The following is a 17363-nucleotide window of genomic DNA, read 5'->3' as shown; positions in this document are numbered from 1 at the left end:
ACTAATATAGAGCAATTTAGCTAATATAGTGCTATAATCTTTTTTTTATAGTTGTAATTTTTTTCCAATCTGGACTTCAGATGGGAAAAAAATTACAACTGTTAGACAAAGAAGATTATAGCACTATATTAGCTAAATTGCTCTATATTCATTTTTTTTCGAATATTCGCTATATTGCTATATATTCTTGTTTTAGAATATTACAAATATTCAAAAAAACGAAGTTATAGCAATATAGCGAATATTCGAAAAGAAACGAATATAGAGCAATTTAGCTAATATAGTGCTATAATCTTCTTTGTCTAACAGTTGTACTTTTTTTCTCATCTGAAGTTCAGATTGAAAAAAATTAGAACTATAAAATAAAAGATTATAGCACTATATTAGCTAAATTGCTCTATATTAGTTTTTTTTAGAATATTCGCTATATTGCTATATATTAGTTTTTTCGAATATTCGTAATATTCTAAAACAAGAAGTTATAGCAATATAGCGAATATTCGAAAACAAAATCGAATATAGAGCAATTTAGCTAATATAGTACTATAATCTTCTTTGTCTAATAGTTGTAAGTTGAAAAATTCGCAATAAAAATTCGAATCCGAAAATTCGAATTACGAAAAATCATAACCTTGCTGATTTTTCGAGTAAAAAAAAAATTGAATTTTCGAATATTCTAAAAAGTATTCGCGAAATATCGCAAATTAGAATATGACCCCTGCCGCTCATCACTATTCAGATCCAGGTGCTGGTTTGAAAACTGTACAGTATAACATTAGCCATAAGAGTTTGGGGACGTAGGCACATTTTACATCTATTTCTTTACTACAAAGCCTTTTCACAGCCATATGCATAAATGTTTTATGCTTTTTAACATATCCATGATATCATATTTTGTATGATCCGAACCTTTCACCACCACAAAATTTAAAGAGAAAATAACACCAATATTTCTATTTTCAGTCACAACTCCTGTGACAACAACAAGCCCTCCATCTACAAGTAAGTACCTACTACTGCTGTTATTCCAATCTCCGACATTGATGACTTATGTCTAGCAAATGCCATCAATGTCAGATGGGTGCAGGTTCCACCGCTATCTCAAGAACAGGGCCCCTAAAGTGAAGGAGAGCACACCGTTTCTGAGTGGCATGATCTTCATTTACCGCTAGTGAAGTTTTAAAAATAGCTGAGAAAGCGTTCTCAGCTAATTTCAGAAGTCCCATAACTGTGAATGGAGAGCACACCGTACATGTATGGCTACCTGTCAACTTACCGCTATGGAACTGCCAGAAATAGCAGAGCCAGCGCTTAGCTATTTTTGGAACTTTCGTAGCGCTAAATGGAGGCTGGTCGCGTATGGTTGGCTGCTCTTCCTTAACTTTGGGGTGCCTTTTCTGGAGATAGAAGCAGGTCCCAGAGGTTAGATCCTCAATTATCTGACATTGATGGCATATGCTAGAGATATCTTTTTCAGCTTTGACTTTAATATAACACAAAGTAGGACAAAGAAAAAGAATGAGATGAAAGGCAGGTGCCGGGATTTTTTGTGTAAATTTTCTACATTAAAGACTCTTTTAATGTCATGAAATAAACTAGTAAACAGAAATGTCTATACACTTCTGTAGTCAAACAGGACTGTGAGCACCCTGGCCACTCCTTGGTTACTCGCTCAGCCCAAAGAACTCTGCTGCTCCATCATTCTGTTGATTGTAGTGGTTCTGGAGGTTGGAACACCACCACTTACCACACATGTAGAAGTCAGGATGGAATTTTATGGCACTTTGGCCTTTGTTATTTAGTGGGAGTTATTGGTCTTTCTCTGAAGGAATCAGTTTTTACCAGTATGAAAGGTTGAAGTTGAAGGGCTTATATCTTTTTTCAACCCAGTAACTACTTAACTTGTTGTCATCCATTTCCTATGATGTTATTGGCAGGTATAGATCTACCTCACCAAATATTTTTTTAAATGATTGTACATATCGTATTTCATTTGCTTACCTCTTTTTTTCACAGCTTGTGTTCTTCAAGAAGTTTGCCTTTGGACCGAATGGTTTGATGTCAGCAAGCCAAAAGATGATGTTGGTAGCGGTGATTATGAAACATATGACGAGATAAGAAAGCATCACAAATTCTGTGACGTCCCAGAGAAAATTCAATGCAGAGCAGCAAATGCTCCTGATGTCAGCTTAGATGAATTGAATCAGGTTGTATATTGCAATGTATCATATGGACTCATTTGTAGGAACAGTGAGCAGAGCACAGGGAGCAGCCTTTGGCAAAAGTGCTTCAATTATGAGATCAGCGTATACTGTTGCAGCATTGATTGTGTTCATTCCACAACGCCAGCTACCACAACATTCACTACCACTACTACTACAACGACAACTTCACCAACGACAACTCCACCAACAACTTCACCAACGACAACTCCGCCATCAACAACTTCACCAACGACAACTCCACCAACAACAACGTCACCTACGACAACTCCACCAACAACAATGTCACCTACGACAACTCCACCAACAACAACGTCACCTACGACAACAACAGTTACTACTACAATAGGAACAACAACTTCAGGTGAGAAATATTGACAAAATATTTATATAATTCAATATGAGCATCCATTCCAGCCTTCCCCAAGTGCTCTGTTCTGCTCATATTGCCTTTATCTTCCACAGTATGCTGCTCCTGCATCCAGTAGTTCTCCCCAAGCCTGGAGGGGGGGGGGGGGGAAGGGGTGTCCTAATGCAGGCAGTCTGCCAGTACTATACTGCTCTAGACTTTATTTTCCATACTACTAGGTCAATCACCAGTGAGCCCTATTCTAATATTTTGCCCTATTGTCAGCACAGATGGTGTGTAACAGACAGTTTAATCTCACAGCACACAGATTTTGGACTCAAAATACACATTATTATGACAACATAGAAAGGGGGGAAATAATTGCGGGTCACAGAACTCAAAGGACACATTGATTATAGCACAGACTTCATAAATGAATTGTAATATGATTGAAGTAAGAAATACACTTACTATGTAGCACAGTGAAGATGTGGCTGTCATACATGGAAAACATCAGTCTAAGACACTCAGCATTCTGTACTGTTCAAGCTAAATAGGGAAGGGGCCTCTGCACTGAGCTCAGATACACATTAAGATGTGGAGCCAGCCAGTGAAGAAAGACACAACCACTTTCTTCAGTCTGTCTTGGCTACTAAGGATGGGATTCACCTAGTCAGTGGACAGTAAAATTGCTAGGGGGAGAACCCTAGTGGTTGAGATTTCAGAAGTGTTTTTAAGGTGAAAAATAGGAAAATGTTTAATCAAAGTGCTTTAAAGATTTGTTCAGGTTCACCTAGAGTTGTTTGAAAAGTTAGTGTCCATTTATGCAATTTTATGTTGCAGTTTTGCTGTAGGTTACTTACAGATCCACGAAAAAATCTACAATAGTAGATCTCCAAACCATTGAGTTTTTTCTCCTTTTGAGATTCCACATCAAATTACACTATTCATTGTAAATTTATCTTGCATATTTTCCTTGCAGATCTGCAGCAAATCCAAACAGTCTGAATTTAGTTCTACTACTGTTATGAAATTCCGTAAAAAAATAAAAAAAAATAAACCAGTGACACCTACGTTGAGCATGTATTTTAACATATTTATTGCTTTGCTTTTGCACAATTTGCTCCAAATACTATCTAACGCAGTATGATTTATAGATGATAGTTTGCTAGTTGATGATGGAGTAAAGGGGTTTGATTCTTGTAGAAACTGTTCAATGAAAGAGATAGAACAGGAACAAGTTTTTTTTGACACATGCCAATATTCTTTTGTATTCCAACATAAATATTTGCAACTTTTTAAAATAAACTATTTTCTACTATTTACTTACAGCAATATCCAAATTTTAAGTGCTCAAATGTAAAAATAAATAAAAGCATAAAAAAATAAATAAATAACTAAAACAAATAAATAAAAAATAGTTAAGTTAAAAAAGTACTTTAAAATAAATGGACTCAATTAAGTTGACCACTATACATTTGAAACCAAAGGTGGGACCTTTAGTTATTTAGATATGTTTTTTATTCATTAGAATATTTAATCATTTCACCATAAAAATGTGTCCTGATTTCTGCAGTTTATCCCCCCTGTGACCAAGTTTGCACATGGTCACCATGGTTTGATGTGAGCTATCCTAAATATGAACCCAATGGAGGAGAGTTTGAGACATACGAGAACATCAAGAATGCTGGCTTGGAAGTGTGTAAGGAGGATATGAAACCAGAGAACATTTCCTGCAGAGCAACGAAATTCCCAGATATGACACTAGACCAGCTGGGACAGACATTGACCTGTGATGTCTCCACTGGCCTCATTTGTTACAACAAAGATCAAACAGGGTTCATGCCTGTGTGCTACAACTATGAGATCAGTGTGTACTGCTGCCGACCTGAATGTACAACTACAACACCAACAACCACCACTACAACTACAACTCCAAGTACAACAACTACAATCTCAGGTAAAGGATCGCATTGTTTGTAATATCCAATAAAATGTAATAAATAAATAAAGTTCTGTAGCAAAGGTGTATGCAATGGGGCAATTTATTAAGCTTAATGCCCCACAATTTTTGCTTAATTCAGCCCAAAAAAACTGGCCCCACATTTATTTTATGCACCTTCCCAGACAAGGAGATGTGGTTAAGTAGGTAAGGGCATGGCTTAAATGTGTGACAAAATTACACCAAAAAAGTTATGCCAATTTAATCCTCCAGCATCATTTGGTTCATTTGTAGTCAAGTTTACACATGCTTAATACTAGACAAGGCTTATAAAACTTCCCTATTGTGTCAAGGTATTATAAATGCTGAAAAAGCTGCAGCTGCAATAAAACATAATTTTGTGTACATGAAGGGATGTACCTAAGGCATAGTTGGCATCATGCCCATCTGCTACCTCTTTTGGGATATATCACCATTACCCCCATACATTGAGGAAGGAAGGGTTGAGGCTTGTTTCCCTTGTAGACACCATTTCTCCATTCTGATTCCCCATTTTAAGAACTGAAAACGTATATTAAATAATCTATAGTAGATACTTGTATGTAATGTGCATGATCTATCTGTTATTCTGTTCAATATAATAACTCCTATATACTAGAACAATAATTTATATTAGGATAGGTCATCAGAATCAGATTGGCAGGAGGCAGGAGTAGAGCTGCAATAACCAGGTGAGGCCACTGCATAGTGGATCGAGCTGTGCAGTTCAGGTGTCTGGTTGTAGCACCGCTTCTCCTGCAAACAGCTAAACAGTACAGGTGGAAAAATTCAGACCCTGATGATCTGATGTTGATGACCTAAAATCAGTAGGTAAGTCCTTGAAAACCTTTTTAAGCACAGTAAAAAAAATTGGAACGTGGTGAGAGTTGGTTACTGTGCAGATTCTTACGTTACAGTGTCGGTCAATGTCTCTATTCTTGCTGTTCAATTTTTTATTAGCATTAATAATGTTCAGCATCACCCACTTATTATTAATATTCTATATGCACAGAGTCTACAACTCCAGAGCCCACATCAACTTCAACAAAGACCACAACTACTAGCCCCACTACTACCAGTGTGACCACAACTTTGCCAACAACAGTCACCACCACAGAGTGTACAACTGAAGAAACTGAAGAGACAACTCCAACTCCAACACCAAGTAAGTAACAATTGATGGGAACAACTTTCTGTTTGACATTTTTAAAAAGAAAAACAGTGTTGAAAGAAAGATTAAACCAGCTCACAAGATATAAAATGCTAAGCATTACACAGGGCTCATTCAAATCTTTGCAAATGCTCTTTGTAACTATTCTAAACTCTGGCCAAGCGATGAGGAGGACTACCGCTACTATAAACTGGGTTTTCTAAACTGGACAACCCCTTTAAAAAAGAAATATAGAAATACATTGTCTTGAATACAAAAAAATATATACAAAATACAAAAATGCAAAATACAAATTAAAACCTACAGTACATATAGCATGGATTCAACTGCTAATGCTCAACTTGACAACTTAAACATGGAAATGAGTAGTATCATGCAATCAAGGAAAGCAAAATAATACAATGCCATCTTGCAGCCAACATTAATTAAAAAATACACCTTTCTTCTGTGGGTTTTTGGTAACTTTTTAATATGGATGACTTGAAGACTTTAATATGGATGACTAGGACTAAACCCCTTGATCATAGGATGACCAGTCTCTATGTAAAAATGTATTGTCATATCTAATTATTTAGCTTAGTATATGTTTTATATAGTATAAAGAAGTGTTTCCAGACCTCTTTAAATCAAGCACCCTCTAGTGATAACACATTATAACTAAATACCCCAAGGAAGTGATCAGTGATAAGGTTTTGTTAAATTCCTGTCAGTGGAGCCGCTTTGCAGGTTCTGTTGTACGTGGCAGGAAGAATAGCACAGCATGCAGCACTGTTCTTCTGCCAAAATGACAAACACCACGTCAAAACCCAGACAGGCACCATTTGAAAACAATGGAACCAGTTGGAATGCTGATGGAGTTTGCTTTATCATGGATCTGGCATTGCATTGTGATTTCCAGGTCAGACTTCCTAAATAAAGATACAGATCCTCACCATACAGACCCCAGCCTAGCCCAGTATATAGACCCTAAAGCATAAAAGATAGAACCCCTAGAATACAGACCTCAGATTCCCTTGTATATACAGGTCTCCCTATTTATACAGAACTCAGACCAGCCTCCCTCTGTTTACAGACCCCACATGACATCCCCTAAAATTACAAACCCCAGATTTGACCTTATAGAAAGTTCCCGATGAGACTTCATAAAAATTATACGCTCCAGATCCCCCCCACCCAGTGCCCCCCCCCCCCCCATTTACATAGCCAAACTGATAGCATGCACTGGCAAGAATAAGCAGCTTCAACAAAACCATATCATCACCTCTTCATTTTCACCTATACAGGATAGGAGTAGTATCATGATGATGATGATGGTGGTGGCAGCAACAGGCAACTCACAGCAGTAGCAGGTGCAGAGCATTCACAGAATTGATGAGAGCAGACAGGCTTTAAGAGCTATCAGAATATCATAAATGCTAGACTTGTGTCTAATTCCCTTAGAAGACTTGTCTGGTCAAGATCTGCAGCTAATAATCCTTGTGCTTTGTGATAGATGATCAATTTAACCTGAAATAGTATAAATAAAAACAAAAACAAAATCATACTTACCTCCTCCATTTGCTTGTGATGGGTCGGCTGTCGCCACATTATTTGAAGATCTCAGTCGAAATCCCATGTGTGGTGACATATGATGTCACTACGCCGGCCGGCGTAAAGACGTCATCTCAGGCCGCACAAGATTTCGTGCCAGATCTTCAAGGAAGGCGGCCGGTCTGTCGAGAGCAAATGGAGGCCGTAAGTATGATTTAAAAAAAAAGAATTTCTGTAAATTTTACACTGCATTTCAACTATCAGATGGCGTGATCATGTATGATTGTGGCATCTGAGGGGTACAATGACGTGGAGTGGTGCAATCATTGCACGTACTACTTACAAAGAAATGCGCTTGTAAAATTCAAATTGAACTTTTAAGAACTTTGCTCATCTCAAATCATTCCTTGCCCAATGGCATCTAAGACAGTCTTGTTGCCATTGTCTGTAAAGAAACAAAAGAAAGGGGACTCCAAGAATGCGGGCTTGTAATATTTGTTTTCACCCTTGCTAGTGACCTATACACTGTAAAGACTAAACTCTAAAGCTGTTTTTCTATGCTTCGGCTGCTGCAAGTGGCCGAATCCCACCTCCCCTTGACCGCTAGTGCTCTCACTATTTTGCTTGTAAAGCTGAGGCATTACCATCAAAATTGAATTTTCTATGAATTATGGCAGTGATAGTATGTAATCCTAGGCTAAGTTGTTTCCTAGAGATCATATTAAGTGAATTTACTTGATAAATGTTAGATAATATATTTTACTTTTATTTCATCTAGCAAATCCTGGCCCCTGTGATCCTGATTGCAAGTGGTCACAATGGTTTGATGTGAGTTATCCTAAATATGAACCCAATGGAGGAGATTTTGAGACCTATGAGAACATCACAAATGCTGGACATGAAGTGTGTAAGGAGAATATGAGACCAGAAACATTTCCTGCAGAGCACAGAAATTCCCAGATATGACACTTGACCAGCTGGGACAGACATTGACCTGTGATGTCTCCACTGGCCTAATCTGTTACAACAAAGATCAAACAGGGTTCATGCCTGTGTGCTACAACTATGAGATCAGTGTATACTGCTGCCGACCTTTACCTGAATATTGTGAAAGTACAACCTCTAAAACCACTACCACAACTACAACTACTACTCAAAGTACTACTACTAAAATCACAACTACCACAGAGACATTAAGTCCTACCACTACAGCACCAACAACCACAACAACTGAAAGTACAACTCCCACCACTACAGAGACCACAACATCTGTAACTACAACACCAACAACTACAACAACTGAAAGTACAACTCCTACCACTACAGAGACCACAACAACATCTGAAACCACAACACCAACACCCACAACAACTGAAAGTACAACTTCCACCACTACAGAGACCACAACATCTGTAACTACAACACCAACAACCACAACAACTGAAAGTACAACTCCTACCACTACAGAGACCACAACAACATCTGAAACCACAACACCAACAACCACAACAACTGAAAGTACAACTTCCACCACTACAGAGACCACAACATCTGTAACTACAACACCAACAACCACAACAACTGAAAGTACAACTCCTACCACTACAGAGACCACAACAACATCTGAAACCACAACACCAACAACCACAACAACTGAAAGTACAACGACTACAAAGTTCACTACAACTTCAGGTGAGAAACATTATAAAATATTATGATATGAAAATGCTTGATATAAATGGTAAAAGAGATTGAGATTAAATTGAATTTGAGGGCTGGCTAGACATGGTTCAAAGCAAAACAAAAGAACTTAACAAAAGGCATTTATTCAGTGTCCCCATTCCAGTGCTGAGGTTCCTGTCCCTGGCGGCTCCTGTATCTGCCAGCCCATTAGTGATGACGTGCCTTATACATGTGACTATTGGTGGCATGTGATCACTGCTAACCAATCAAATGCCTTAGTAGTGATATGTCACAAACACCACATGACTACTGAGCCCTAAAAATATGAATGCCCAAGTGTTTCTGTTTTAAACCCTGTCCAATCAGCCTCCAAACTGACTTGGTAAACAGACAAACCCCTGTAAAAAAAAGCTACATTACTTAACAGGCAAACAAGCAAAAAGGACAATTCAGAAAGGGGGATACTTCATAAAGAGATGTGGAATATGTGCATTGATTGCATTACAGTATAAACCATATCTAGAACACACATTGATATCAAATAATAATAAGTGGTTATAGAAGTCTCTAAGTTAAGTAACAAAGGGCTCTTTCACACTTGCGTTCTTTTCTTCCGGCATAGAGTTCCGTCGTCGGGGCTCTATGCCGGAAGAATCCTGATCAGGATTATCCTAATGCATTCTGAATGGAGTGAAATCCGTTCAGGATGCATCAGGATGTCTTCAGTTCACGACCGGAACGTTTTTTGGCCGGATAAAATACCGCAGCATGCTGCGCTTTTTGCTCCGGCCAAAAATCCTGAACACTTGCCGCAAGGCCGGATCCGGAATTAATGCCCATTGAAAGGCATTAATCCGGATCCGGCCTTAAGCTAAACGTCGTTTCGGCACATTACCGGATCCGACGTTTAGCTTTTTCTGAATGGTTACCATGGCTGCCAGGACGCTAAAGTCCTGGCAGCCATGGTAAAGTGTAGTGGGGAGCGGGGGAGCAGTATACTTACCGTCCGTGCGGCTCCCGGGGCGCTCCAGAGTGACGTCAGGGCGCCCCACGCGCATGGATCATGTGATCGCATGGACACGTCATCCATGCGCATGGGGCCCTCTGACGTCATTCTGGAGCGCCCTGGGAGCCGCACGGACGGTAAGTATACTGCTCCCCCGCTCCCCACTACTACTATGGCAACCAGGACTTTAATAGCATCCTGGCTGCCATAGTAACACTGAACGCATTTTGAAGACGGATCCGTCTTCAAATGCTTTCAGTTGACTTGTGTTTTTCCGGATCCGGCGTGTAATTCCGGCAAGTGGAGTACACGACGGATCCGGACAACGCAAGTGTGAAAAAGCCCTTAAAGAGATATATTATAAGAATATAACAAAGTAGGATCAAGTATTCAAAGACACGCACAAAAAAACTATTTTATTTCAAATAGATGCAAGGTAGAGTGTAGTTCATCAAACTTACAGAGACTGAATTTGTCCATCATATAACAAGTGTCAAAAATATTATATGCAATGCCAATACGTTATTTATTTATTTTTAGTCTATCTACCTATGACCTATCATGCATTCAATGCATATTTCCTGTGAATTAGCAATTGATATTTGAAATGGGAACACATATAGAGCACAGTGGCTTGTAAATTCCTTTTGAAGGCTCTCACAAGCGGCCCCGAACGGATCCGTCCAGCCCCAATGCATTCTGAGTGGATGCAGATCCGCTCAGAATGCATCAGTCTGGCTCCGTCTTGCCTCTGCTCCGCTCAGCAGACGGACACCCGAACGCTGCTTGCAGCGTTTTGGTGTCCGTCTGGCAGTGCGGAGCCAAACGGATCCGTCCAGACTTACAATGTAAGTCAATGGGGACGGATCCGTTTGAAGTTGACACAATATGGTGCAATTTCAAACGGATCCGTCCCCCATTGACTTTCAATGTAAAGTCTGGACGGATCCGTCTGAGTACAGATACCATCGTTTGCATTATAGGAGCGGATCCGTCTGTGCAGATACCAGACGGATACGCTCCGAACGCAAGTGTAAAAGTAGCCTTAGCAGGACAGAGAAATCAGAAAAAAGCAAACAGCAGATGGCGCTATGCAGATAGTTTGATTAAATAACTCAGTAGCTATCATACATTTTTAATTACATGCAGTTACAAAAGTATCCAGATCCAGGTGCTGATTTAAAAACTGTTGAATGTTATCTGTAGGGAAACCTTTTTAAGATGCTGCAGCACTCATTTGCTGTGCCAGGAATCCATTAAATATTGATGAGAATAAATCATTAATATTTAAGTTCCAGAAAACTCTTTAATAATGTTTAGTTTCACCCACTTATTGTTAAGACTCTGCTTCTAAACACACAGAGCCTACAACTCCAACCCCCAGCGTAACTACAACAAAGAGCACAACTACAAGCCCCACTACAACCAGTGTGACCACAACTTTACCAACAACAGTCACCACCACAGAGTGTACAACTGAAGAAACTGAAGAGACAACTCCAACGTCACGTCCAAGTACCGGTACGTACAATTTAACAAATCTTTCTCTCTCAGACTATGTTTTGTAAGAACAGCCCTGGAAGCCAGACAGTTTCTCCATATGGCTTGCTAAAGGTAGAGGTACACTGGGCCTCAGAGATGATGATGTCCTCCAGATACTTCTACTCCTGAATCATTCAATTACAGTTTTAAATTTATATAGAAAAAGTCATAGCCACAACGGTGCACATAATGCTATGCTTGGAGTGCTGCCTCCCGGAAATCCATCCTAGTAAGACCATCAGCATAAGACAGGTCTTAATAGGAACTTTACTGATCTGGGAGCCTTTAGAAGTTCCCAGGCTGCCATGTTAACAAAACAGCTCTGGTAGTCTAAGGCTGGGTTCAGACCTAAGCGTTTTACAGCGCGTTCCTACGCGCTGTAAAACGCTTAACAAGGAGAAACCAATGCTTCCCTATCGGCATGGTTCTCACCTGGGCGTTTTACAGCGCGTACGATCGCGCTGTAAAACGCCTGACGCCCCAAGAAGTACATGAGCTTCTTTGGGGCGTCTTGTCGCGCATTCACGTACATAGACTTAGCGGGAACGCGCGACAATAGGCGTTCGCTTGTTTCGGAGCCGCGTATGTCAGACGCCCGTAGAATCGCGCATACAGAGCGCGACACCCCGAACGCTCTGATCTGAACCCAGGGTTACAGGTGGATGTTTGATTGTTTCTAAATGACTATGCCGTGGTTGCAATAGACCATAACACCCGAGGGATTAAGTGTCAGTAATGGGAGTTGCCTTGAATAACAGACACTGCTAACGGATGTCTTCTGTATGAAACAGCAGGGACTCATCGGCTATGGGGCGATCTTCAAAGACCTGACATCCATCATACAGTACATGCAAATCTGTACTGCATTAACTGCCCCAAAAGTTATGTTCATAAGAAAATTGCTGATTGTAATCATTGTAAGGTATCTACATATAGCATGTCACATTAAAGCGAAAAGTGTAAGTGTTTCTGTCACTTTAAAGGGAACCTGTCACCAGGATTTTGTGTATAGAGCTGAGGACATGGGTGTCTAGATGGCCGCTAGCACATCCGCAATACCCAGTCCCCATAGCTCTGTGTGCTTTTATTGTGTAAAAAAAACTATTTGATACATATGCAAATTAACCTGAGATGAGTCAGAGCTTGAAAATATGACTCTTCTCTGGTCACACAAGTAAGATATGACTCTTTTATGTTGATTTGAATATGTATCAAATCGTTTTTTTGGACAATAAAAGCACACAGAGCTATGGGGACTGGATATTGTGGATGTGCTAGCGGCCATCTAGCAGCCCATGTCCTCAGCTCTCTACCCAAAATCCAGGTGACAGGTTCCCTTTAAAGAGTGTTCAGGAAATTTCTGATATGTCATAGAGACAAACTACATAGTGCTGAGATCCCCCACTGATGGGTAGAGAGAAACACTTCCATAGTGCGTTCTCTCTCCTCACTGCAGTAGTCAGAAGCAAGATGGACTCATTTACTTTCTATTGAGTTTGTCTTGCATTCTCTCCTACTGCACGGGGCGTATTTCCAATTAGGCACTAAAGGCCTACAATATTCAGGGCAGTGTAAGGACCAGCTACATAAATACTCTGCTCAGAAGTCCCAGGTAGAAGGGCGTGTTCAGTCTAAAAAAGGAGCTACCCTCAATTAATACTACAAGAAAATTTAGACTAGAACCTTCCAAATCACAGGTGCATATCCATGAAGCAAACATGATTATAAAAAAGAAAATTGTAGGCTTAGGTAAGTCCATAGAGAGGCAGTATACTAGTGTCAGGGACCCATCTGCGGAAGCCACCTTGACACCTGGTAGATGGGCCCGACACACGTTTGATCAAATATGTGCGCTAAGAGCCTCCATTGACTCATTTATAGTAGGTATTATACAAGTTTTATTTAGAATGACCCCCATTTCTTAGCTTCTATTGTTTGTATGTATGTATAATGGTGTGCAGCCATTTTCTTTTTTATCATCATGTTTGCTTCATGGATATGCACCTGTGATTCTGAAGGTCCTAGTCTAAATTCTCTTGAGGTAGACACTATAGGCAGTCTATGTGGCCACCAAGGAGGAAGCAGCTGATCCCCTGTGAGACTCACCCACCCAGCTGTACTGCTGTCTGCCTGCCTCTGAGTGCAGCATCCTGATCCCACAGGTATGGAACCCCTATCATCCCTATGCGGTCAATCATGCCAAGGTTCACTACCAGTCCTATATGCAGAAGATCTAGTACTGTTTATATACTATTATACGCAGGAGATCTACTATATATACACACTATATGCAGGAGATCTACTACATATAGACCTAATGCACTGCACAGTATATATGCTAGATCTTCTGCAGATATTGTGTAGTAAGGGGTAGCTCTCTTTCAGGGGGTCACACTCACAGATATCTTTACAGACACCAGGATTTAAGGGACAAAACATAAACAGTTATACAAAATAAACTCCTGCCCGTCTGGGCTCTACCTAAACACATAGGTTTCCCTGACTCACCTCTGAGTACCACTTAGTGTCAGGGTCTCAGGCTCCAAGCCTTAGCAGGTTCCGCTCATCAAGAGTAAGTCCGCACAGGGAAGAGATCAGGCTTCGCATAGCCTTGTGGCCCCTCCGTCCTCCTGACTGAGACCACACACAGAGCCTCTGCTCCAGGTTCACACTTCTCCCTTCTCAGACTGACACCCTGGGAGGTGCTTTATGCCGGCCTGATTACAGCGGGCCTCACCTGCGATCACCTTCCTGCTAGGGAAAAACCTGGGTGGATTGGGAGGTCCCACTGACAAAACCTACCATCCCAATCCAAGTAAAATCCAGCCCTGAATAAATAAAGAAAATAGCTCCACCAACTATATTTAGTGAAGCCAGCGTCATTCTGGATTTCACCCACCTCAGCCAGTTGAGGAACCTTGGAGAGATATACACCCCTTCCGGGACTTTCCCATGCATTTTACAGTTCACATCGCCACAGTAGATATACAGTAGTAGTATATATAGCAGATACCATGCTGCATATAGTGCAAGTGTATATATAATATATGTACTATGGGCAGGAGATCTACTATATACTGTACTATTATGTATGCACTATAAAAATAATAGTGTCTCATCTCAAGCTCCTTCATCCTACAAATATAAACATGAAGTGGAGCAGTTGTACTTTTAAAAAAATAGTTGTAATAAGTGCAATGTACAATTCATTCATTATTAAAATCCGGTCCTGCCATTGTCACAGAACAGAGGCAGCGGCTTTACAGGAATGTGCTGCATAATAGTAAAAGTAAACCTTTCCAGGAAGCTTTGCCCATGGGCTGAAGCATTAAAAGCAGGAGCATTGTGAAGTTACTATATCCTTTATGTCCTTTTGGTTCTGGTTAGCTAGGAGCTCGAAGATGTCAACTCAAACTACTATGTTACAAGCAGCGAAAACCCACGGCCATGCGCAGCCCTACACATTTATTACAGTTTAGGTCCGAAAATTATAATGCAAATGTACCCCAGCTCAGAGCTGGCATTGCTTTGTATTTAGTTGCATGGATTGCCGAAAGAGGAGACTAACCATAAGCCTCTTAATAAATTAGGTGCACCTGACTTTATTGGGCCTCTAAGTAACACTGGGGTAGGAAACATCAGCCTTAGTATAATCTGTCCCACTGTTGATTTTTTTTTGCAGTGTAGCTTATATGCATATTGGGTTGTTGGGAGGGATAGAGGATGGTCTAGAGAGCATTTGGCTGCCAACTATCTACATTCTATGGACATATGGGGAGGGGCATTAAAGTGCCTATGGCAGTATGAACTCTTAATACGGCCCTGGAGAGAGCATTTTTCTCTTCTCGTTCTACCAATTGGTGAGGGTCTCAGCACTCAGATGTTTCTATGTCATTTAAAAAGTTTTCTGAAAACTCAGTGATCCTTTAAGAATGAATGTGTTTACATTTATCTTAACTTACATATGTATGTATGTACAAATCTTTGTGTTTTATTCTATTCAGTAACTCCTAACTGTGATCCTTTCTGCACATGGTCACAATGGTTTGATGTGAGTACTCCTAAATATGAACCCAATGGAGGAGATTTTGAGACATATGAGAGCATTAAGAATGCTGGATTTGAAGTGTGTGAAGGAGACATGAGACCAGAGAACATTTCCTGCAGAGCAACAAAATACCCAGATAAGCCAATACAACAATTGGGACAGATGGTGACCTGTGATGTCTCCATTGGGCTCATCTGTAACAACAAAGATCTTATAGGATACAAGCCAGTGTGCTACAACTATGAGATCAGTGTGTACTGCTGCCGACCTCTACCTGATTTCTGTACAACTACAACCTCTACAACTACAACATCAACAACCACCTCTGAGACTACAACTACAACAAGTACATCACCAACAACCACCTCTGAGACTACAACTACAACAAGTACATCACCAACAACCACCTCTGAGACTACAACTACAACAAGTACATCACCAACAACCACCTCTGAGACCACAACTACTCCTTTCATTACAAGTACTCCAGAGCCTCCAACACCAACCATTACAAAGACCACAACGACTACATCAGTAACCACAACTTCAAGTAAGTAACCAAACTAGGAATAATAAAATAAATTTTATGTGTACTGTATAACATGTATTTATGTGGTCACGTTTTTATGAGCTATTCAAGTGGTTTTCCCACCAAAATACTTATTGTATACATACAGGATATGTTATAAATGATACGTGAAGAGCCCACCTTTGATAATGCCACCTATCAGCAGAACAAACATCTCAGAGTATACAAGGGTCCCCTGTCCTTCCAATAAGTAGTTTTCCCAGAGGTACTTCCCAGATATTATACAGTGGTGCTTGGAAGTTTGTGAACCCTGCAGAATTGTCTATAAAGATAAAATAAAGATAACAAATCAGAAGATTTAGTCATCTATTTTGTGAGGGAAATGACACAATATCACGTCTGTGAGTTGCAAAAGTATGAATCCTTAGAATTAACAGATAATTTGAAACTGAAATTACAGTTAGGTGTTTTCAATCAATGGGCTGATAATCAGCTGTGAATAAGCAACCTGTTTTATTCAAAGAATAGGGCTCTATCAAAGTCTGATCTTCACAACACATGTTTATGTATCAAGGCACAAACAAAATAGATTTTTGAGGACCTCTGAAGAAAGCTAGTGATGCTCATCAATTTGGAAAAGGTTAGAAAATCATCTCTAAAGAGTTTGGACAGATTTTAGGAAATTCAAGACAATTATTCCCACCCCTAGGAGTGCTCAAGCAATCAAAATCATGCCAAGAGAGAGGTGTGTAATAGTCAGCTAGGTCACAAACGAACCCGAGTTAACCTCTAAGCAACTAAAGGCCTTTCTCACATTACCTAATGTTAAAGATCATAAGTGCACCATGAGGAGGACAATGAACAACAACGGTGTGCATGGCAGGATTGAAAGGAGAAAGCTCCAAAAAGAACAATGCTGCCCATTTGCAGTTTGCTCACCTGGACAAGCCAGAACGCTATTGGAACAATGTTTTGTGGATGGATGAGTACAAAATAGAATGTTTGATTTAATTGAGAAGTTATATGGTTGCAGAAAGGAAAACACTGCATTCCAGTTTGAAACCTAGTGGTGGTAGTCATGGTCATGGTTTGAGCCTATTTTGCTGCATCTAGGCCATACATCAGTCTGTGAGGTGAATCTCAAGAGAATGTGGGTCATGCAGCAAAACAACTACCCTAAGAACAAAAGTTATTCTGCTAAAGAATGGTTAAAAAAGAATTAAATTAAAGCTTTGGAATGGTCAAGTCAATGTCCTGACCTTAATCCAATAGAAATGTTGTGGAAGAACCTGAAGTGAGCTG

The 17363-nt window shown here is 40.1% G+C and overlaps 1 protein-coding gene across 1 annotated transcript in view; it reads left to right on the top strand.

The window, feature by feature from the left end:
- Nucleotides 1-17363, top strand: part of LOC122920031 (mucin-2-like) — a 113039-nt gene that overhangs the window by 44861 nt on the left and 50815 nt on the right. Inside the window, 7 exon segments of the mRNA XM_044269241.1 lie at nt 964-1002; nt 2017-2555; nt 5567-5717; nt 8032-8168; nt 8171-8945; nt 11284-11463; nt 15489-16082. Of these exon segments, the coding sequence (XP_044125176.1) occupies nt 964-1002; nt 2017-2555; nt 5567-5717; nt 8032-8168; nt 8171-8945; nt 11284-11463; nt 15489-16082 (2415 nt within the window).

This window comes from Bufo gargarizans, chromosome 10 (assembly GCF_014858855.1).
Source record: "Bufo gargarizans isolate SCDJY-AF-19 chromosome 10, ASM1485885v1, whole genome shotgun sequence".
In the NCBI taxonomy this organism is placed as follows: domain Eukaryota; kingdom Metazoa; phylum Chordata; class Amphibia; order Anura; family Bufonidae; genus Bufo; species Bufo gargarizans.
Note: the sequence above shows the minus strand (reverse complement) of the source record. Positions and strands in the feature narration are given on the sequence as shown.